We start from the raw sequence: 24,682 nt of genomic DNA, 5'->3' as shown, positions 1-24,682 counted from the left end.
ACGCGGTGAAATCCTGTCTCTACTAAAAATACAAAAAATTATCCGGGCGTCGTGGCAGGCACCCGTACTCCCAGCTACTTGGGAGGCTGAGGGAGGAGAATGGTGTGAACCCGGGAGACAGAGCTTGCAGTGAGCCGAGATCATGCCACTGCACACTCCAGCTTGGGCGACAGAGAGAGACTTGGTCTCAAAAAAAAAAAAAAAAGAAGAAGAAAAGAATGTAAGACTGCATCTTAAAACTAGATGAATTAAGCTTTGGTCACTTAAAGTAATCTACTTCAGACCGGGATGTTCGATGGAGCATCTTTGGAGATGAGTAATTAAAGAAATGTCAGAATTACTTTATATTTATATCCTACTGAATTAAGATTCCTTCCTAAAACCTGATACACACATGCACAGAAAATGTATATTTCACATCACATTCCTGATTAAAATCCTGCCAAGCACCTCTATTTTCCGCAGAATAGATGACAACTTCTTAGGCTGCCATGCCAAATGCTTAATCATTGGCCCCCACCAATTCTTCCAAGCCTAATCTCCAGCCACTACTCTGCAGACTGTAGGGACTAGGTATACCAAGTGAAATAGGTGTCCATGAAGGGCTTCCATTGAACCACCTGTTGAGTGAAGCAACACTCTGTTCTCTCTGTTAAATACATTGACACATTGAGACTTAACTACTAGCAGACTGCCTTCTAGTGCAGTGGTTCTCAACCTTTTTGGGACCAGGGACTGGTTTTGTGGAAGACAGTTTTTTCCATGGACATGGGGAGGTGAGTTTTCGGGGGCTGAAGAGACGTGTGGTCCATTCTGGGAATCCCTCTAGCCACAGTTTCCAGAGAAGACAGACACAGCCACAAAGAGTTCCATAGCATTTAATTAAATATGAGACAGTTACATACATTGTACACTTATATAGTAAGCAGCTCTGCGAAATGTTTGTAATGCATGTGGATAATACATGGTCAAATCAGAGATCTTCACTGTAGTGAACAATGGGTATTTTAAAGAATAATCCCAACAATAAACCATGGAGCTGACAAAAATGCCTCCTGATCTGCATCATTTCCAGGAGCTCTACCACATATTCTTCCTGACCCGTTCCAAGTCTTGTAGCCCCCCTAGAAGAGCTAAGAAAACACAGGTATGCACCTCTGAAACAGCCCATACTTGGCTTTTCTGAAGCAAATTCCCATGGAAACCACTGTCTGAAGGAAGAGGCAAAGGCTGGTAGGAAATCAGCCGAATAAGCCAGGGTGCCCTAGACCCAGACATGGTTGTTGGACCAAATTAGTTGTCTTTTCATTTCATGCTATGTAGAACTGGCAGTTTACACTTCTGATTAATACATTGTCTCTGATCAGGAGGTTTATTTTTTTTCTTAATAAAATCTGAAAGGAGATTGGGCAGAATCAATTAGTAATCTTACATTACACATTGTCCCTAGGTATGTAATCAAGAATTAACAGCAGTTATGATTATATGATTATAGCACATGCATTTTAAATACTATAGTAACAGACAGATGCTCAGACACTAAATTCCAATGAAACATATGCCAAACAACATTGAGACAAAGGATTTTAGAGCTGGAGATATCTCGACATTTCTCTATGGTCATCTCTTCATTTCTTCGAGAGATTGTCTATTTATACCAAGGATACAAAATTACGGCTCCCAGTTCTGACTTAACGTGTGAGGTTGGGTAGTTTACCTGTCTTCTTGTGCCCCAATTTTCCCGTAAGTCAAAGAAAGTAACAATAAATACTTCAAAGAACCTCTGTGAATAAGGTATCAGAGACCTAGGTTTGGCATGAGATTTTGTGGAGCCTCCTATTTGAGATTTGACTCCCATTTCTACAAAAGGAACACCTGCCCACTGATGAAAAATGTCTTCTGCTGCCTACAAACTAGGCAGATTCTACTTTTCCTCCATGGAAATTTACATCGTTTTTGTGGCATTTGCCCTGTCTCCAACAGGGCACTTTCAATATGCCTCTTTTATAGCATTTTATAATATAACAATAATTTGTTTACCAAGTTGTCATTTTCATTAGGTTTTGTAATTTATGAGGCAGAATGCCATCCTTTTGTTTGTCTTTAGGTCCCCTGTGCCTAACACTATGATTGACACGTAGCAGGCTTTCCATAAATGTCTACCAAGGAGGTGGAAGGAATGCTTATGGAAGTGCTTTGAAAATTGTAAAGGCACTAGGCAAACCTAAGGGATTATGGCATTGTATTTATTACTGCTGGTGCAGAGGAGGGCACTTCAGAAAGTAAAACATTCACCTGAAGAATAAGATGGTCTGATTTTACCAGTCCTTTAAGCCAACAGATAAGGTCCATTCATCCGCAGTTAAAACCCCATTCACAGACAACACAAAACAAAACAAACAAGAAAACTAAAATATCAGAAACACCTAGTCCCCCTAAATAAAGTAAAAACAGAACAAAGAAGAAAATTCAAAACAGAAAAAAATAACAACAAATCTCAAACAAAACCCTAAGCCTATGACCCCTTCTCTAGTTTTCTGTGCAGCATCTGCCCTTTGTGGTTCTGTGAACAGCCAGGGTTTGGAGGTCTGTGGGAGAGGGGTTTGCTGCACTTCCCTGAGCTGACATTACTGAGTTGCCTTGACTTTGAGCTAGTCATTGTAAGTCAATCTAGACCAAGAAAGGTAAGATGATAAATATCAAGCATTAATATGTCTCTTCCGTGTATCTTCAAGAATGTAGCCACAGTCAGTTCACTCATTGCATGTACTTGTGACTCTTTTTCCCTGAAGTTTGTGGCAGCATCTATTGTTGGAGAACTTGGGACAATTTGGGGATGAATTTAGGTTGGGGTAGTGTCTATACACGTGGGAGGGGTCATGCCTCCTCTCACTCATCAAACGTACCCGTGTCCAGGGTCAGCGACATGTTCCTCTGAGATCATGGATGGATGTGGTTGGGTGGTAGCAGCAAAAGAATCACAGTCTTGGTAACAAACAGGAGAAATTGTGAGTTTCTAATTTATTCCCTCTTGAGCTTATTTTCAGAAAAATGAAATCAAATGGGCTTCATGGCTTTTTCTTGCCTTCTTTACCTTCTCTTGACATGGCTGGTCATGGGACTTCACATCCACAAGACCATTTCTCCCCCTCTTTCTTTCTTATAATCATTTTAATTTAAGCGACCATATGTATGTTCACACTTGTCTGGGGGAAGTCCTAGTTTCTGCTCATTGTCCTGGAGGGATTATATGTAAGTTCCCCTTTCACTTTCCAAAGTGACTCAGTTTGGATCATAAATTATCTAAGCACACCCTGTTACTAGTGAGACCTGGCACTCAAGAATGGGGCATTCCTCAGTGAACAGAAAGGCACATGGCTCAGGGAACTGCAATTAGACTCCCAGCCATCATATCTTGGCCCCACCCTTCACTGTGTGAACAACTTGGACAAGTTACTTAACTCCTTAGTTCTGAACTTAATGATCTATAAAAAAGTGAGTAGTCATAGTAATTGCACACACCTCCCAGTATTATTGTCAGGATGGAGTGAGACAAGGTGCACAGAGCACTTGCAAAGCGCTGGATATATATTAAATCCTAATAATGGCAACTATAATTTTTTATTTTCCTTTCTTTCTTTTCCCTCATGCTCTCTTCCTGCCTTCCTCACTCCTCATTCATTTTCTTTACTCTTTCATTATTTCCTCTTAAAAAAAAAAAACAGCTGAATCATTTAGTCACCTTAAACCTTGTGACCAAATCCACATGGTAGAAGCAGGATGCTCTTGCCTCATGTTGAGTGCCACTGAACTCAGGAAGAGTGGTCAAAGCAATGCTTCAGAATCCTGCAGACTGTGTAGTGGGGTTTTGCTAATTTTGTCTTATCTTTGCTGTGAGGGAGAGTAGGAACTCTAGGCTTCCCCTTTAAATCATCTTTGTCACTCACGGTAAGTTCAGTCTGGGTTTCTTACACTTCACTGGTTTTGGTAGAAGCTGGACATGGTGACATACGCTTCTTCTTGATTTGATCCCAGCGAAGTAAGAATGGGCTGCCCTTGAGCAACTGGGTTCAATGTCAGGATTCCGGATTGGAGAGAGAATGGAGGGGGCAGGGTGCTGTTTGTAGTCCCAAGGCTAAGCAGGAGGTCCTGGTACACATGAAGCCCATTCTTGCCACTCTCCCTGCAGTCTAGGGACCTGGAAGAGGAGAGTATAGGGGCATCACATGCACTGACATTCCCAGCCAGGCATCTGAGGGATGAATCTCTTTCAAAACTTTCTGGGGTGATGACCACATCCTCAGATGGGCCGCTGGGGCTCTGCACATCCCCTCCAAGCCTCTGCTTCTTAGATTCTTCTAGTTGCTGAGGAAACATATCTTGCAGAAAACCTTCCACTTCATCTCTAGCTTGAATGTCATCCACCCTATGAATCTGGCAGTCCAGGAAACTTTCAGGATTGAAACTCACATTTAAATTCTGCATGGAAAAAGCAGAAAAGGCATTAAGATGGCACCAGAGAGACACACCACCAAATGTTCAGTTCCAGAGTAGGTCTAAAGAGTTTTCTGACAGGGAATGTCACAGAATTGCCTGCATATTCCTCAATGGACTCTTTGCTTCTGGAACTTCTGAGACACTTCAAGACTTGAAGTGACCACTGGTGTGACCTCCAGCCCCAAGGAGCCCAGAAGTTCTGAGATGTGTATCTTATTTCAGTTCCCTACTGCAGCTAGGGTCTTAGGAGGGACCCTAGTTACAGGATGCATCAAATACCAAAAGGTGAGGTTCAATTGTTCCTTGTCCTGGAATATCATTCTTGGCCACCGGGATGTTGCCAACACAATACTTTTTAAGCACCAAAAGCACTCACCTTTCTTGGTTTCTTACAAAGATGTTCCAGAGTCTTCTTATGATCAGGGAGACTGGGCCATACAATAGGCTTAATTCTGAAATCAGAGAACATTGATAGATGAAGTGAATGGCAGAGGGCACAGGCACACTGAGTCTTCCCACTTACTCTAAGCCTGGAATCAGAAGAATAGATTTCTAGTCTTGGCTCTATCACAATTAGGTGGGTGACCATGGTCAAGGGACTGGTTTTCTGTGGGCCTCGGTGCCCTATCAATTCAAGGAGGGGTTGGACCAGAGACCACTGCTATCAATCCATTCCGTGAATAAGACATGACAATAATATACCTCTGGGAAAAAGCCCTAGAGGGAAGGAACACCAAGGCTTGCAAGGAGGTAGTTTTGGTGGAGCTATGGAAGTACAATTCGACCCCGTTGTTTACTTCCAATTTAAGTGTTGTCTTTTTATTCCTTCCCTTTACTGACAGCAACTCTGGCAGCTGATTTTGGTGGAAGTGGGGGAATATTTTTCAAGTTACCCAGGGAAATTGCTTAGTACTTTCAAGGCAGTACTTTTCAAATTAAGGTATTTGTAATCCTGGGAATATATAGCCTTCTGCCAAGGGCATTCTCCTAGTATAGTAAGTAACTTAACAAGTGCCTGTTTAAAACATCATTTTTATGATGAAACAAACATAGCCTTAGCATGGATTAGAATACAAAATCCCATGAATTTATATGTTTAAAGTCAAGACTTCAAGTGCATTGTGCATTTGCCATGAATGATGGCTTCTGCAACCTTTAGGAGATACTGGAAGAAAAGCTTGGGAAACATTGCATTACAGAATTCTTACTTTGGGGACAGGGTTTGCCTAATGTCCAGTTTATACATTTTTGCCTCTTATGAAATTAACTGTGGAAATTCACTGAGGATAGGTAGGGATATTGGGCACTAAATTTGTGAAATGCCTTAATCCCCTTTGTGGTTTTCTCATCAATAAATGGGACTCAAGCTCTGACTGTCTGTGATCCCACACAATCACCCTTTTTATTAGTTGAAGAAGGTCACCTTTTTTTCCATAACACACAGGCCAAGATGACCAACAGAGCCACAGAGAAAAAACTCAAAATGCTGATGGTTAGTAAGATAGGATCCATCTCCCCTGGAAAGCAAGAATAGATCGTAGTGAGCATTCAGTAGCCATGCAGTGGGGGTAGGGTTTCAGGATGCTTTGCATTTACTTAGTAATGTGGGCCGACTTACTACTTCCTGAAAGTTGCTTTTGAGTTAACAGAAAGATGTGACAGCTTTACAGAGGGAGTTTGGTTTAAAAGGCATTGACTTGGGTGACCAGGCCTAGAGCATCTGCCACTTGAAATGTAAACGTGATCTAGCATCAAAGGTACCAATGTTCTCTTCCCTTCTTAACTTTCTACCAATGGAAAGAAGCCAGAGCAGGAGATGATGAAAGAGATGTTCACCCCTGTTGCAAATTCTAGGGAGGGGATGTCTCAGTTCCTAGGCATTCTCAGTTCCAGTCCCAAGGACATCTTCATCCTTCTGGAAAAGGACAGCCACACCTGTCCACATACCTGACACCAATAAAGGTGCTTCTTAGAGGGGCCTTAAAGACTGCAACCATTGGGGTCCCAGGCTAGATTGGTTAACTGGAGGTAGTGGGTGGGGATTTTGTTCAAAATGTATGGCAGCTTCCAGGAACACAGACGGCCTGTACTAATTCTCAGGTAATAAGGACCCCGCTCCCTCTGCTTCCTTGTTCTTTACAAAAGGGGCAAAGACAGCAGGCAAGTCATTCTCCAAACAAAGTGTAAGAATGTCCTCCAGGGGTGTCCTATTTTGCAGGTTAGTTTCAACAATCTTCCTCTCACTTGCTCCCACACTTTGACATGCAAAGCACTCTGGGGGAACAAAAACTCTACCACCATTCCTTACCTGGGCTATTGTTGATCTCTGGAGTTCTGAAGTAGTAACTTGGACTCCATTCACTCCAGAAGCCTTTAAAATAGTGATCAGGGATGGATCGAACTTTAATCTCATACATTGCTTCAGGTTGGAGGTTTCTCTGCAGGAGTGTCAGCTTTGTGCTGGATAAATTCACATGCTAGAGAGTAGAGGGCAGTTACATTCTTAGGATGGGAAAAGAGGTGTTGTCTAAATCTCCCACATCATTTCAAGTGGGATTCCTTTAGTCCCATAAGCATTCTCTCAAGGTTGTCTCATATTTGTTAGAATAAGGAGCTCTGATATGTAAAGGAGTCAACAGCAAAATTAGGGACAGAATCTGAGCTTATAAAGGATGTTGTGAGTGGTCTAGGAGGAGAGTGAAATGATGGGTCTTATTCAGGTGAGTTAGGCACTGCCCAGGCTCTCCCTTTCCACACTTCAATATCTTCTTCTTTTCTCTCTATGCTTTCGCATATGAAAGGGAGAAGAAAGGTTAGGTTAGGTTAGTGAGCAAGAATCATTTCTCTCCAGAAAGATGCCATTTTACATTGTGAATAGTGATATAGAGACAAAAGCCTCCCCCACACAGTGTATTAACTTTAAGATAAAAAAACTCTATAAATTTGATAGATAAAAAGTAGTCCATTGTTATTATATCTGTATTTATTTGATAATTAGTTCATTTCATGTATTTATTGAATTTATTCCATATTTCATGAGATTTTTTCCCAAATTTTTTGCTCCTTTTTCTATTGTGATTTTTTAAATGAATTATAAGAGTTTGTTATCTATTAATGATACTAACCATCTATCAGCTGTTTATGTGGCAATTTAAGCCTACTTTTAAATTTGCATTTTTGATTTTTGATTATTATGTGTGTTGACATATATAAGCCTCTACATTTTATGTAGTCACATGTCTCAATCCTTTCCTTCCTTCTACAGCTTTGATGCTTAGAATGTTCTTCTTCATGTCAAGATTATGTAAACATTTGGCTATATTTTTTCTAGTTTGTTTAGAGTTTCACTTTTATATAATTTCCTTAAATCATCTGTTATTTTGTTGTTATTATATGAAGGCAGCTAAGCATTTATCATAATTTTTTTTAATTAAAAAAAATTTTGGCTGGCGTGGCGGCTTATGCCTGTAATCCCCAGCACTTTGGGAGGCCAAGGTGGGTGGATCACCTGAAGTGAGGAGTTCAAGACCAGTCTGGCCAACATGGTGAAACCCCAGCTCTACAAAAATACAAAAATTAGCCAGTCATGATGGTGGGTGCCTGTAATCCCAGGTACTTGGGAGGCTGAGACAAGAGAATTGCTTGAACCTGGGAGGCAGAGATTGCAACGAGCCAAGATTGCGCCATTGCACTCCAGCCTGGATGACCGAGCAAGATTTTGTCTCAAAAAAAAAAAAAAAAATTTTTTTTTTTTAGTTAACTAATTGTCCTGGAAGCATTTATTCATAATCCTTCCTTTCTCCACTAAGTTGCTTTTCTATTGGTGCAATTTTCAGATGAATAATGAAAGATGGCAGGATCAAGGGTGGGGTGGGTAAGTAGAAGGAGGGAGCAGGTGGTTTGGGGCAGGTGTTACATTTATGCAAGTGGCATCTTGCATCTTACTGCAAACAAACAAGGCCAATCTTGGCCGGAAAAAAGAGGACAGCAAGAATAAGAAGGCCTTGAGAAAGAGAAATCATCATCTCTCCTCTTCGTCTCTGAGGTGCAGAAAGAACAAAAGTTAGGCTGGTGGGTTAAGAGAACTCTCATAACCTGATACACTCCACTCTTCTGCCACCTCCTCCCCAAAATAAATTTCAGGGACTGCCAAATCATTCCAACCTCAACAAATCATGAAGAGAGCATCTAAGTAACCCTCCTGATTATGAAGAAAAATTAAGCTGTTACTTCAAAAACAAAGACCTTGGGCTTTAAAATAAAAACAAAGCAAAGACAAACATTATGCCTCTCTTCCTTACCTCATGCTGGTCCCATGAATCCCATAAGCCAGAATGTGGCTATGACTTGGTGATCATAACCAGATAAACATTTTTGCCAGATTTGCCTATGAAAGCGGCACTAAACATGATACTTTTTGAGGCCCCTGAATACAGAGGATTAATTTGGCCTCAATCTTTATTGTTATCCATCTCACTAATGTAGAAACATTCTGAAGACCAAAATTAGAGCAGAAAAAATATCCAGAGCTAGAAGAGTATGCACCAGGGAAGATCCAGGTTTTTGTGGGGCCAATATTGGGAGCTTCTTTCAGTAGAAGGTAGGTTTTGAAAGCAAAATTGTTGGGTCCTCCCAGGAGAAATGCACCAGTAGGCCAACAAAATAGAAAACATGAATAAGTTTTTATTTTATTAACGTAGATGAACTACATACCATCCATTTGTTTTCATCCTTTTCCTGGCGGTAAGCTACATCGTGCATTAAAACTTTTACATACTTCTTTTGCAAGTGTGATGTATTAAATGTCACCACAAAGTCATTGGCTCCTTCACGATAGATGACACTTAGGTCAAAAGGAGCCTCAGGTTTAACTGGAAAAGAAAAAGAAACAAATTCTGTCTAAAGGGCAGCCAAGGAAATAATTATAGTATTTAAAATTCATCCCCTCTGCAAATCACTTTGATGCTTTTTGTGTCAGTAAATGGCCAACTATTCAGAAAACCATTTCTTCTTCTTGGGTTTAAATCCAGTCCACATTCTCCAGCCTCCCTTGCAGTGGGGTGTGGCCTTGTGAATGAGGTGGGCAGAAGAAATGCACACCCACTTCCATCCTGGCCCAGACACACACCCATATGTGACTCCTCGGCTGTGCCCTCTTCCACTACTTGGAGTCCTGCATTACAGACGGTGGAGCCACAGGATGGAAAGTGCCCTGAATACTGCTTGGAGAAGCCCCAGTTGCAGGTTAGAAACATCCATTTTGACTCTGATGTGAGTGAGAAATAAACTTACGGTGTTTGAGATATCATATGTTTGGGGGCTTATTTGTTACAGCAGCTTGTGTTAATTTTACACTAAAACACATCCTCTTTGCTTTTGAATATTGGAGAACTTGTTACTAATGAGCCCCAAAGCAGGAGTATTTAAACTCTGAGTCTTCATTCTTGTAATAAAATTAGGTTATATGCTGTGAACCTTGCACCTCATCTCAGCTACAGTGACATGAAGGGTCTGCATCCTGGCCCTGGCTAAGACCTTCCAGAGTGGCCTCAGGGGGTCCCCTCTGTCAGTCTCACTGACTTAATGCTGAAGGAATGTCTTAATTCCTCTTGGGCTTCCTCCTACTGCCTTCCTGCCTTGCAGAGTTGCTGTTAGAATCAAATACTCCACACATGCTAAGCTGTTGGAGGGAGATCAGTATTACTTCAGGTAGAACAAACCCAGAGAAAGGTATTGATTTCCTAGAAAGGTCCTGAGACTTCCCTGTCCTGGCCTCTTGGCTGCTCATTGATCACAGCCTGGGAAGTTAGCTGTCTGGGGATGGGGGTGCTACTTTTTGCATGACTGATCTCGGGCGCAGTTGTTCACAAGAGGATGTGGGTTCATCAAACTTTCACTCAGTAGAGTGTGAGCTGGGATTTAGAGCTGCCTGCCAGCCCAATAAAATGCAGAGTTTGGCCCAGTTCTTGTTGTAGTCACTTGTTCATAGTGGTGACTGCCTGTTTCTGCTGCTTTGCCTTCGAGGTACTGAAAAAAAAGCAGTGACTTCATTTTTCACCCTTGGATCCGTTATAAAAGGGAAGTTTATCAAAAGGAAAGATGCCCTGGACCTAGAGGGAAGCAGGAGGAAAGGCAGTGGGTGGACAACAGCCCAACAGAGAATGCTGGCAATGCTTTTGCCCCTCTCCCCGGTTCCTGCCCTCCATTCCATTCTCAACAAGGCCTTCTGAGCTGAAGCCCCTGCCCCGTGCCCATCTTTTAATAATAGAGGAATTAAAGGAAGAACACATCTCCTAAGTACTGCATGCTTTGCTTATGCTGTCTTCAAACAACAGTCACTTATCACCAGCATATTGATAAGGAAACTGAATTTCAGAGAAGTTAATTGTGTTCAGGTCCCTGTAAAATGGTTTAAAGGGATTCAAATTCATTTCTTTGATTCTGAGGCTCACACTTCTTCATTTAGCTTTTGTTTCTCTACCTTGTTACATATCACAATGGCTGGTCCTGGTGCCCTCTGGACAGTTCTGCCTCAAGCCCAAATGATTTCTTTGAGCAAATTAGAAAAAGGGTCTCATTCGTCAAGCAATATTTTAGAGGGAATACATCCTTGTACAATCTGAACAATCATATCAATCTACTCTGCCCAGAGAAGTGGAAAGGCAGGAAGCTTCCCTCTTCAGCCTTACTGGGTTGGGAGACACCCAAACAAGGGGAAGTGAGGGTGCAGGTGGTGGCAGGGGAGCGCTAGCTCTGGGGCTCAATCAGAAGCATCCAGTTTAATTTCACTTAAATGGTAGTTCCATTAATGAAGTGTCCCATTAGGACCTAGGAGATGCTACTGTGAGACATGCCTCCACCACCTCTCATCCTGCTTGTCCAGGGGTGCTTTCTATAGCCCGAAGGGACTCACACCACCCCTTCCAAAGGGACCTGTGCTATCAGCAGTGTGTGTACCGTACCTCTCCCCATTGCCGTTCGGATGAGGCATGTCAGATTTACAGTCTTCTGGGGCATGGAGACTGTAAGTGCATTAAGCATGTGGGATATGGGGATTTGGAGGTGGCAGGTGTCACCTGGAGACTCTTGGTATGTTGTTAGTGCTTATGTGCATGTAAATGCTTGCATGCTGGTGTGGAGTTTTGTAAGAATGGGCTCTCCCCTGATGCTCCAGAACCTCTGCCTTCTCTGCTCACTCTCAGAGAAGTGAATGTATATTTGCAATGTAAATGGTGAAACTTTAGATATGGTGCTCTATCCATAGAGGCCTCATCTCCAAATGATCAGAACCCAACTTTTTCATAACCTCAGATATACCCTGTTGTTGTCATGCCTGGTCCTTTGCCACTAATCAGGACCCACACTTGTCATGGCCAACACTGCTTCTGTGTGGCCAACATGCACAGCCATCTGCCTAATGTCTCTTTTCTACTACATTTGCTTTTTCACAAGTTAATTGTTCACACATGGAACTTCTGCTTTAACTCTCTATTTTATCATCTTAGTGAAACAAAACTGAGACAAAGCTGAGCTAGGTTTCTCACTCTTTCCTGTCTTTAATGAGTATTGCTCTCTTACCTTTAATTTTCTTTTTGAGTGCTGTAGTGGGTGCGAATAGGGAATGCTAAAGGTATTTTTTTAGACATGGTTAACATTTAAATCAGTAGACTTTGAATAAAGTAGATTGCCTTCCATGATGTGGTGGGTATCACCCCATCAGTAGAAGGCCTCTAGAGCAAAGACTGAGGTTCCTTGAAGAAGAAGGAAGTCTGTCTCAAGAGTACAATACAGAAAATCTGCTTGAGTTTCTTGCCCTGCGGAATTTAGACTCAGTACTGCACTCTTTCCTGCATTTCTAATCTACTGGCTTGCCTTATGGATTTTTGCAATTGCCAGTTCCCACAACTACAAAAGTCAGTTTCTTAATAGAAATCTCTCCTGTCAATTATCTGTCTGTCTATCTATCTATCTATCTATCTATCATCTATCTATCTATTCTCCTATTGATTCCCCTTTTTTTTTTCTAGAAAACTCTGACTAATAGAGAAGGCATATATACTTTTAAAAATAACTTGACAAGTTAGCTAAACTTATTTGGGGATTTGGGGAGAATACCACAAGGAATTCAGGAGAAGGACAGGTGAGGAAAGAAAGAACAGGTAAGGAAGGAAAGGACACCTGTGGATGGATGACAAGAAACCCAGCTCCAGTTAGACACGTCACGTAGATTTGCACAAACACTCTCTTTCACAGGTGGGTTTGAAGATTCTCAGAATTCTTTCATGGCAGGAAAGTATAAATTTCAAAATTTTCATTTATTAAAAAAATTTGCAGTAGGGAATTAGCTATTGTCTATTGCCAATTGTTTCCACTACTTGTCTACTTTTAACCTACAGAATGTCCAGACACAATGTTTTCAGGTATCCCCAAAATGACAACCATACCCTTATATACAACTTCTTACCTATAGTGGTTAGGTCTATTTTTTTGCAGGTTAGACTCTTTCCTCCAACCTTCACACATATATTGCTCTTTCCAATCAGTAAGAATTTCTTTGTCTCAATGAAATATATCTCTTGTAGTTTCCTGAAACTCAGGCACTTTACCTCCACGAGGGCCCCACTGTAGGAATAAAAAGGGGATATGTCTTGATTCAGGTAGGAGTTCCTGTATACAATGGAATAGTATCATACGCACATTGATGTATGTTAGACTTTAACTCTGTTCATAGGTATGTGGGTGGGTGAGTGGAGGCATGTTCAGGAATGAGAGATAATGAATTAAAATCATATGGCTTTCTGCTGCTATGATACTTAGTGATGATTTACTTATAATTAGATGCAATTGAGCCTGAAATAGTCAAAACATGTTTATAAAATTATAGGAAATTTCTGTATTTTTTATAATTGATCATTGAAACACAAATGCTTTGTTCAGGTAAAAAGGTAATTGCTTTTTTTTTTTTTTTTTTTGCTGTTCCGTAGGAATATATGTGAGAAATAAGAGCCGTAAAAATATTGATTAAAAATGAGTTAAAGAAAATGATAACATAGTATAAAGGGTTATATACATAATATCACATATACTTAATGGGTAACGTAAGGGATTTTCATAGGTAATTTTGGCTGATAAACCCTAACAAGACCGGTTAAGAAAACAAAAGATATAAATTACTAATATGTGGAATGTAAGAGGAGATATCACTATAGAACATGCAGATGTTAAAGGTACAATAAGGAAATTTTAAATGTTATTTTAATGTATATAATAACTTAGGTGTAATGAAAATGTTTTCATAAACACAAATTAGTAAATCTGACCCACATAGAAATGGAATATTTCAAGAGTTATATTTCTCTCAAAGAAATTAAACTTATTATCAGTAAACTTTCCCACAAAGAAAACTCTATGCCTGATGGTTATATTCTGGTAAATTATATCAAATGTATAAGGAAAGAAATAGTGCCAATCTGACACAAATTCTTTTGGAAACTAGAGGAGGAATGACCCTTGTCAATCTATTTTTTGAAGCTAGCTTAATCCTTGTACCCAAACCTGGCCAAAATATTACAGAAAAGAAGCTGATAGACAAATATCCCTCAAAATGTATAAGCAAAATTTTACCAGAAAATACTAACACACTAATTTTAATACATAATGACAAAGTAGGGCATATCTCAGGAAACCAAAGCAGGTTAAACATTCAAAAATTAATCAGTATAATTTGCCACATTAATAGACTAGAAGACATAAATAACCTGGTTATAGTCAACTGATGCATTCAAAGCATAACTTAGTAACATGAATGCATCTATTCATATTAAAAACTCACAGCAAATAAGAAATAGAAAGTTACTTCCTCAACCCGATAGAGAGCATTTACAAAAGCCTATAGTTAATATCATATTTAATGCTGAAATTGTGAACACGAATTGTTTCCCTAAGACCAGGACATGACGGGATATCCACTTTCACCATTTCTATTCAGTGATGTTCAAGAGGTTTTAGCCAATGCATAAGGCAAGAGAAACAAATAAAATGTATCCAGATTGGAAAGAAGGAAAAAATACTTCCAGCATTTGCAGACAACGTGTTTATTCACGTGGAAAATGGTAAAGAATATTCAATACAACTACAGAAATGAATAAAGTGAGTTATCAAGGCTATTATACAAAAGTAAGTTTATATGTCTATAGGCTAGCATCAAACAATTAGAAAATAAAATTTAAAAATGATATTTCAATTTATGATATAAATAAATACATAAAATATTTAGAAATAAAAGATGTTCAAGGTCTTTGCACTAGAAACGACAAAACATTGTTGACAGGTTTTAAAAGAAATCTAAATAAATAGAGAGCTATGTTTATGGACTAACTAATTCAATATTGACAACATGAAATTTTCCCCAAAATGGCCTATATAATATTACTCAAAATCTCAGTAGAATTTTTTAAGAAATTGACAAGCTGATTCTAAAATTTATGTGGAAATACAAGGAACCCATGATAGCCAAAACAACACTGGAAAATGGAAGCCTCAGAAACCCGACTTCAAACTTAGTATAAAGCTATAATAATCAAAACAATTTAGTACTGGCATAAGGATAAATAAATTGACCAATAGAAAGAACAGAGAATTCAGAAATAGACTCACATATAATGTTGATGGATTTTTAAATGCAGGCACCCAATAAATTCAATGGAGTCATAGCACATCATTTTCAAATTTCTTTGAAACAGCTGAGTAAATGTATAGAAAATATAAACCCTACTTCCACATAGTTATATAGGGTTAATTATATGTCGGATATTAACCTAAATATGAAGGCTAAAATTGTAGAATATTTAAAAGAAAACATAAGAAAATATCTTCCCAATTTTGGGGTAGGCAAAGGTATCTTAGCAAGGATACAAAAAGCACTACATATAAAAGAAAATGAATGATATATTAGACTCCATCAAGACAAAAAAACCTCTTGCTTATTAAAATGCACCGTTAAGAAAATAAAATGGCAAACTTCAGACTAGAAAATAGATGCAATACATCTATCTGACAAAGGAAATGTATACAGAATATATAAAGAACTCATATCCAGCAATAATAAAAGGACAAATAACTCAATGATTTTAACAGATTCTAACCCAAAGAAGACATGCAAATGACCAAGTATATGAAAAGATGTTCAACATTTGTTATTTGAGAAATACAAATTAAAAGCCTAGTGAGATACTATCCCAAACTCAAATGTTGCAAATGATGTGTAGCTCTCATGCATTGCTGGGATGAGAGTAGAATGGTATAACCACTTTGAAAAACTGTTGGGCAGTTTCCTATAAACTTAGATACCCTCTTACTTTATGACACAGCAATTCCATTCTGAGGTTTTATACCCCAGAGAAATGAAAATACATATTCACAAACTGATTTGTCCAAGAATGTGAACAGCAACCTAAAAAAGAATAGTCTCAAACTTGAAAAAACACAAATATTCATAAAGAGGAGAAAGAATTAAAAATTTGTGGTATATTCATACAGTGGAATTACTATTCAGCAATTGAAAAGATGAGCTATGAGATGGACATCAACATGGCTAACTCTCACAAACACTGTGTTAAATGAAAGAAGACAGAAAAGAATAAAGAGTATTCTATTAATAAGAACTATCAGAAACAGGCAAAAACCAAAGGGTAATAAAATCGAGAATTATGATTGCTCCTGGGATATGAAGATTGACTGGAAGGGAACATGAAGCGTCCTTCTAGGGAAAAAAAAAAGTTCTATATCTTTACTGTTGGAATGGCTACATGTCCTAGACATTTCTCAAAATTCACTAAAGTTTTGTGCATTTTACCACACATAAATTTTACCCCTAAAATCCATTGTAATCAAACAAGAAAGTAAACAAAAATAAAAAATAATGTAAAAATTAAAGAAGTAACAAAGGTATATATTCTCATTGTAAAGATAGAATAAAAGTAAAATCCTAGGGTTATTTTCCTTTCCTAACCCTAAATTTAATTTTCCTCTTCTGTGATAAACACAGTTACCAATTTGTTTTTCCTATGTGCTCTTTAAGCTCAGCCAAATAACTCTAAAGAGGCATAACTGGGTCAAATTGGAAGTGAAGATCTGGGCAGAAAAAAGTTCCTCTGGGTAAGTGTGCGTATATGAAAGAATTCTTTCCATTAACCAGATGTAATTTTGTTTAAATCCTAAGGAGTGTGTTCTAGGAAGGCCTTTTACTACCTACAACCCACAATGTGTGTTGGTTTTCCTTGGTGAACTGGATGTGTGTACACTCTTCTCTAAATGTGCTCAAATGAGTCCTTTCGAGAACGGCTCCTGGACTCAGCAGAAAAAGAGGAGCGTGTTTGTCTAGCTTCGGGTGAGCTGGCCAGGAGGTTAAACACAGGGGAGAGTGGCCCAGCTTTAGGTACAGAATCTTTCACCTTTGGTTTATTGTGGTCTGAGTGACTGGTTAAGCTCCTACAGTCATGAAAACTAGAGATTGGTGAAGAAATGTTAAGTTAATTAACTGGCAAAACATATTGATTACTTTGGGGACATTCCTTAAAACTGTTCTCCCAAATCGTTAGTTTTGTTAACTGCTATCTTTTAGGGTATGCAATTGTTTAGGCTTTAAAGAGTATGCGTGTATGTGTGTGTGTTTCAAAGTTACCAGGGAGTTGTGTTCCTTGTTGGGGTAGATGGGCTTTCCCATTTGGAACAGGATAAAAATAAAAACTGAATTTTTGGGTAAGGTAGACAGATACCAGGGAATAAGCTTAGGATGAACATCAGGTGGAAAGATCTGAAGATGGCAATGTCACGATTTGATAAATAAATCTAGAAGGGGAGACTGGGAGTGGGGTCCCATTTCTGAATTTTAGGTAAACATGGGTTTTAGAGAAGCTAGGACAAAACTTTTAGTTCAATCCTTGAATATAGAATATATTTGTAAGGAAAGTATGTGTGAAATATCCAATTACAGGCCCCAACCTGTAGCAAGTTTCTGGCACTGTTGGGAATTTAAGGGGTATCTAAAATGGTATTCTCAGCTCATTCCCATGTTTTTGAGAATGAAATTAATGAGCAATGGACAATCAAGGATGACTGTATGGCTGTCTTGTGAAACTGGGCATCCTTTTAAGGGCTCTGAACTCCAGGAGTTAATCTATTAAAGAGCTCATACTTATATTTTCTGCTGAAAATATTTCTTAAGGCAGTCCCTTTCCAACTGAAATACCTGAATCCAATTGGAAAACCCAAATAGAGGAGGCTCTGGACAGATTACAATTACAATATGACAGGAAAAATCAAAAGACATGTTAAAGGGTAAGTGTGTTCAAGTGGGCAAGGAAGTGGTCAAATATGGTGTGAATGAAAGTGAACAGAAAGGTCAACCTCAGCTTGGCCGAGAGAAACCAGGATGAACACTCAGCCCACCAGTCAAAAAGCCAAAGTCAAACCTCTGTGTGAGAGAGTGATTTGCCCATGAAAATGAGTGCATTGTTTGAATGAGTTGTTCGGCTATTTTAGTGCAATCCATTTCCAGCCTAGATTGTGGACAGTGAACTGGTTCCGGTTCTTTCGACATATTTTATTCCTGGAAAATGTGTTAGGGAAGTGAACAGAGGCAGACGGAGAACACAGTACACTACTCAAGTCCAAGAGCGTGTTTATCTAAGGACTGCAGCAGGAAGCGCTGCAATGAATAGACACAGGAAGCTCCCATAAATTAGCATAAACAGGAATTCAGGGCTTGTTTGGACTATGGACTGTGGAGAATTGTCTCAGTGTCTACAGAATGTAGGAAGCCTTCTATTACTACTGGTGGATCTTGATTTACTTTGCTCACTAGGACACTAAGTAAAAATTAGGTCATTCGGATACGAATTTGGAGATAGCCTCACATCAGAATTTCAAGTTAGAGTAGTGTCTCAAATCACCAGAGATAGTAACCCTTGGCAACAAGAGATGACTTATGTTGGAAGGAGAAGATAAAGTTCCCTGAGACCTTCAGTAAATTTTCAAATCAAAGACTCTTTTTCTTTGCCTTTTCTGTGAGACCTTGTGAAAAAAAATGCCAACTTGTTCCTGTCGATTTTTGGAAAATTTACATTGAGAGGATCATCTGAAGTCAAATTGTGTCAAGATGGTAGAAGTTAGGTCAACATTCACAGAATTATAATTTAATGTTGCTTTCCCATTACTCGTTATTCACTGGCTATTTGGAATGATTTACATGATGAAACTATTTAACCATCACAACCTTCCTGTGAGGCAGGTTATCTCATTTTACAGGTGAGGAAACTGAGGCATAGATATATCACATAACTTTCTCTTGGTCAAAAAGCTAGTAAGCACTGGTATTGGGATTGGAAACAACGCAGTTTAACTCTCAGATGCAACTTGAAGACACTGGATTGTCTCATGTTGGGCAAACAGATTTTTGGTGAGGCATGTTGAAGGAGATGCAGGTTTTAAATTCTGACATGAAGTTGGGAGGGATGTGGGATCCCCAAGATCCAAAGTGTCATTTGAATGAGCCTCAGGATCTGAAAGTTGGACCATGAGAGGAGCTTTGCATGAGTGTTTTTGGTGAAGGACACGCAGTTTCAGGAGGCTGTTGGGAATTCCTTAGATGTTAACATTTGTTAATTAGGCCACATATTCTTTCTTTTGCAGCTATTAAAAACAGCACATGAAAAGAGAGACAGAGGATGCCTAAGCAACAATTAAAACCACCATCCCTCACCATATTTCAAATTCCAGATTGGTGGTGTTGACATCTGGGTCCTCAAAAGCACAGGTCAGTGAGTGCTGGGATCCATTCACTTCCAACTGGCTATAGCATGAGAATGAGTAGTCATCCAGTTCTGCATCTTCCAAGTCTCCTGGGGAGGAACAAACATGCAGCTGTTAATGAAACAAATAAATGCATCCTTTTGAAATATGGCATGACCTTAATAAAATAGCAGACTCTGTGGCAGACATGCAGTAGTAATGGATTATGTATTATCTAAAGAAGGAAAGCCCAAGGGTGAAGACAAGGAAAATGCTTCAAAACCAACCAACCAACAAAAAACAAAAAACAAAAATGCTCAATGCTAACAGAGTTTTCCAATGCAAAAAAAAAAAAAATCCATCATAATGAGTAAGTAACCTCCAAATATTTCTGAGTTAAAGAACCAGAGGCACTGAACACATTTTTTTTTCTGTATTTAAACTGGAGTTTCTTCTACTACATTTGTTATATTGATTGTCCCTACATTTCAAAGAAGAGACACTTTATTTCCATTATCCCCATGCTACCTAATCTCACTTTTGACTTTATTACAAATCATAATTTATTCCCTCCCTAGTATCTTTTTTTTCTTAAATGAAGGACAATGATAGCTATCTTGCAGTCAGAATTTTGCTTTTTTAAGAGGTCACTTTCTCTTGCCTAAAAAGGCATCCCAACTAAAAGTGGCACTGATTATCTCCATTGTCTTAAGCTACTGACTGAGACAAATGTGGTTAGGAAAAAAATTAGATCTGGCAGGACTCAGATTTGGTAAAACTTCCTGTGAATGTTGTACATACTGCTTCTGCTCTTATAGATTCTTCTATAGACACAGTATCTTATAGATTCTAGCAGGATTCTGGAAGAAAGTGGGGAACCAAAAATTTTCTTTTTTTTTTTTTTTGCTATTACTTTTGGAAAGTGTAATCTGTCACACATAGTATTTGGTTTCTTAAGCTGAGTTGTAGACCCTATAATGAAATCTGCGTTTTGTATGTATGTTTTACATGATAGCAAAGTGAGGCTGGAATAAATATGTCAGAAAGTGCACAACCACTGGGACCTGAGAAAATCCAGAGCAAGCAAAGCCATTCTCAGAGTGCTCAAGTGTGAGCCTAGGACTGCGTCCATGTATTTTTGGTTCACTGGTACTAGAAATTAGATGCTTCCAAGGCTTTACACTGGAAACAGAATATACTAAAATCGAATCCCAGTTGAGTGTCCCAGAGACCAAGGGCTGTTGGAACAGCACTTTCTTTACTTAAATAACTCAGTAGGGAAAATGGGAAAGTTAGTAAAGCTGATTGTGAATGGACCAACCAGTTGAATGACAGATTGGTTCAGTCAAAGCAACAAATCTCAAACAGTCCTAGCTAGACCATAGGTGTGGGCGCTGCTCACAGCCACAGGCATTTATCTTTCTGGCCATTCCCAGAATCCATCCAGCTCACAGCTCTGCCACCAGCAAAACTCTTTATGTAATTTCAGCAGGGTATGGCCCTCCTTCTGATGACAGCATGAAATAATGAGAGGCAGCCCACTAATTTTGTAGACTTAGATTTCTTCCCTGTGCAGTGATAGCTTTCTAAACGCAGTGGTTCTGACTTTACATGGCACTCCTCACACTGTCCTGACATTTTCTCTTCCACCAATCCTATACACAGAACATAGATTATTATTTGGATTCAGACATCCTGTGGGCCAGCTTTGTCTTCACGATTGTTCAATAGAGACAGCACACTCTAGCAGATGCCGGCACCCACATCACAAAACAAAGGACTCCCACTTCCACTCAGTCTGGCAAAGCATACAATATACAAAGAGCCATTTATACCCTGTTTCCTGCACCTAAAATGGTTGTGTTTTAGGAAGCAGCTCGCTGACTTTTCAGTAGATATTACTGGGCAGAGTTCCTTTGTAACCCAGAAAAATTCCCTTCAATGACTTATAAAATGTGATGGCATTTTACAAAGAGAATATTCTGCATGACATGAGCTGAAAAATTCTTGGCTAAGAGTAGTTAATGTACACAGTGGTTAAGACCTGTGGTGTCAGAGCTGGACAGATGTGCATTTAAATTCTGTCTATAGTCTACCTGTGGTCCTCTGTCAGGTAGGCAACTTCTCTAAAACATGTGTTCTAATACGTAAACTCATGCTATGAGCAATCACTGGATGGATATATACAAAGAGGCAGCTTAGAACACAGTAAGGATTTAATAGAGATTAGCTATGAGTATAATATTTTCTGAGAAATAAGTAATGAAAAGGTAAAATAAGAATTCTAATTCTGAAAATGTACATGAAACATTTGAGCTTCTCTTTAAAAAGTTTGTCAATTGAAGGTGTTATAATCACTATGGTTTTGAAATTACATGGAGCTTTTGAATAATGAGTTAATCTATTATTCTTTAAATGCGCAATAATTAATATTATTCATATTTAAATAGGTATCTAGACATATTTATCCATAAAAATTTAAATTTTGTGGAATATGTATCATAGGCAAGCCAGTGTCATTTAGAAGACTTCTTCCTACTGAAATGGAGTTAGTTGATTAATAGTGTAAATGATTTGGATTTTTAAAAAGTGTACCTTTCTTCTCTTGATCATCCTTGTGATGATCAGAAAATTGACAGCTTTCGACAAGCAGCAACTGAATGTGAATTCCTTATACCCCAAACTGGGAAGTATTTTGATGTAATCATGTGAATAGGGTAATTATACATCTTCTAAAAAATCTGAAACTTAAAAAGTTGAAGTGAAAACTCAGCTTTCAACTAGAATTCTTATATATTTTAAAAATAGTATGATCACCATGGTGAAATAGTGAGTATAGATGACACCAAAGAGAGTAAGATTTATGTTTCCTGCCACACATCAGTCTTTGTGGAAATCCAAGGCAATGTTTAGCATAGAATAATGATCATCCCCCATAAAGTGAGTCATACACTGTAAAAAATGTCAAATTCTCTGACAATTCCCTTAATGAGAAAATTCTAGGGATTTCCATCCTTCGTAATTACATGACTCAAAATATATAAGCTGAGTCATTAGGCTGATGTGTTTGATATTGTCTACAGGCAAATACTCTTTAACTCTTGAAGTGAAAGGGCTTAATTTGCAGGAGCAAGTTGATTGTCTAAATTCCCACATGTCTCCTGCTGCTGTTAGACACCTCTGTCTAGTTTTGTTATAATTACAATGTGTTTATATATGGGCAGGGTTGGCTTCTCGGTACTAAGTTTTTTAGATCCCAAAGAGAATCATTACATATGGCCAATTTGTTGGTGTAGAGGCAATTCAGTGTATTGCAATGAGTAAACTTATTTAGATCTTTCTCTAGTCAGTTCTTTACTTAAAATCTCACATAAATCTCTCAAAACTAAAGTACTTTGCAAACACTTTCAAAAGTTATTGGATGTCTACTATATTCTAGCCACTGATTTGGGTGTTGAGGATACAGCACTGGTCAATGCAGACAAAGCTATTGATTGCTTCTAGACATTATCTCATCCTGAAAGTTATGCTTTCAGGATTTCTTAAAAAGTCAAACAAAATGAATCCAATTTGATCTCCTGACAAAGTAAAATGACTTTGGACATTTTCCTACAAGCACAGTCATAGCATCTACATGAGTGTTCCTTTTGTAAGAGCAGAGGAATCATTCAACATTTAAGATCTACACTTGGGAGTGAAATGCATTCCTTCTTGAGAATTCTGAGGTCTTATAAACCACCCATAGTATTGACCCCCTGCCCCCTGTCATGGTGGTTAGAACATCTAAAAAAATGACTGAATATGTAGTAAATTCTCAAACTCCACTCCAACCCAGTGCCTGACTCAGGTCTGTTACGGAACTGAGTAGCCTGAAACCATGCTACAGATAATCCAAAATCCATAAGAAAAGTAAGAAATGACTCACCATTTTGCGCATAGCCACTTTCTCCAGAAACGACTTGAAGTAAAGAAAAAAACATGCCAAAAGTTGTACCTAGAATTGTCATTCTGAGAGAGAGAGAGAGAGAGAGATGTGTGAGCCAGTGTGTATGAAATGAATGAGAGGAAGAGGAAGGGAGGGAGGGAGGAAGACAGAGAAGCTTAGATCTAGGGCTTTATACTTATCTAACCACAGACAAGGGAAGTATAAACACAGCAAAAAAGAAGGCAAGTTCCAGAAACAGGAAGTCTGAGTAAAAATATTGCTGCTGTAAGCAGAGGTAAAGGACATGAAGAGACAGAGCCTCTGAAATTATTGTTCCTCCTGGATATTCCCTGCAGCCCCCACACTTACTGTGCTTACTTTAAAGTAAGGCAGTAGATTCACACCTAGGCTCAAGCTATCTTAGGCTAGAGGCTACTTTATTTATTTTTTTAATTTTTATTTTTTTGAGACAGAGTCTTGCTCTGTTGCCCAGGCTGGGGTACAACTGCATGATCTTGGCTCACCGCAATCTCCACCTCCCAGGTTCAAGCAATTCTCCTGCCTCAGCCTCCTGAGTAGCTGGGACTACAGTTAAATGCCATCATGCTGGGCTAATTTTTGGATTTTCAATGGAGACGGGGTTTCGCCATGTTGGCCGGCTTGTCTCGAACTCCTGACCTCAAGTGATCTGCCTGTCTCAGTCTCTCAAAGTGCTAGGATTACAGGTGTGAGCCACCGTGCCTAAGGGCCCACTTTAAAAGAATCTGAAGACAAAAACTCAAACTTACGAAGTGAATCAATTGGTTGTTTGGAGTGAGTTTTGCTTTAAAGAAACAGTCTGCACTATATGAAGTACTTTATCGTAGGTCTATTTTAAATAGCTTACCTCCAACTTCCAAGTTTCACAAGAATAGCAGTTTTTCTCTTTTGTTCTCTGTGTATCCCTGGTATTTACTCATATCTTATGCATCATAGTAGACATTCAAGAATTATTTGTTTAATGTAAGGCAGAAGTTGGCAAACTATGACCTAGGGATCAATTTTTTTAAAATTATTTATTTATTTTTTCTCTTTCAAAAGATCATTTTTTTCCCCAAGTAAGCCTTGGGATCAAATTTAGTCTACCACCTGTTTTTGCAAATAATGTTTCATTGGAATATAGCCTCACCCATTTGTGTATCATCTACAGCTGCTTTTATGCTACAATGGCAGAGCTGAGTAGATGGGTTAGAGATTGTATGGTACAAAAGGTATAAAATCTTTACTATCTGACCCTTTGTAGAAAAAGTCTGCTGACCTCTTGTTTAAAGGATAAAGTAGGTCCTTTCTTAGTGTATGTAAAACAGGATTCTATTTGTGAAAATTTGATTGCCCCACTACTTTTCAGGTACATATAGTACACATGAACTATATTACTGCCTAGGTATACAGGGCAGAAGTCTGAGACCATGGCACAGACAACTCAGACTC

At 38.9% G+C, this 24,682-nt stretch overlaps 1 protein-coding gene across 1 annotated transcript; it reads right to left on the bottom strand.

Annotated features, from left to right (window-relative positions):
• Positions 1–867: 867 nt before the first annotated feature.
• IL7R (interleukin 7 receptor) lies at positions 868–23,973 on the bottom strand. Its single transcript, XM_025387668.1, has 9 exons — positions 23,582–23,973; positions 23,213–23,295; positions 19,259–19,397; positions 12,962–13,119; positions 9,211–9,368; positions 6,806–6,974; positions 5,921–6,014; positions 4,874–4,949; positions 868–4,479 (listed from the first exon to the last, which is right to left on the bottom strand). Exons 2-9 carry the CDS (start codon positions 23,292–23,294, stop codon positions 3,976–3,978), a joined length of 1,380 nt encoding a protein of 459 aa, XP_025243453.1. The 5' UTR covers position 23,295; positions 23,582–23,973; the 3' UTR covers positions 868–3,975.
• Positions 23,974–24,682: the final 709 nt, after the last annotated feature.

The sequence above is a fragment of the Theropithecus gelada genome, chromosome 6, assembly GCF_003255815.1.
Source record: "Theropithecus gelada isolate Dixy chromosome 6, Tgel_1.0, whole genome shotgun sequence".
NCBI classification, from domain to species: Eukaryota; Metazoa; Chordata; class Mammalia; order Primates; family Cercopithecidae; genus Theropithecus; species Theropithecus gelada.
The sequence above is the reverse complement of the archived record's forward strand: the minus strand, read 5'-3'. Positions and strand labels throughout refer to the sequence as shown.

Coding starts and splice junctions, on each gene's coding strand:
- IL7R (XM_025387668.1), bottom strand. CDS start 23,294: ATGACAATTCTAGGTACAACTTTTGGCATGTTTTTTTCTTTACTTCAA. Junction 9,369..12,961: donor AATAGACCTAACCACTATAG/GTAAGAAGTTGT, acceptor TTTCTTTTCCAG/TTAAACCTGAGGCTCCTTTT. Junction 6,015..6,805: donor AGAGATCAACAATAGCCCAG/GTAAGGAATGGT, acceptor CTTGCTTTCCAG/GGGAGATGGATCCTATCTTA.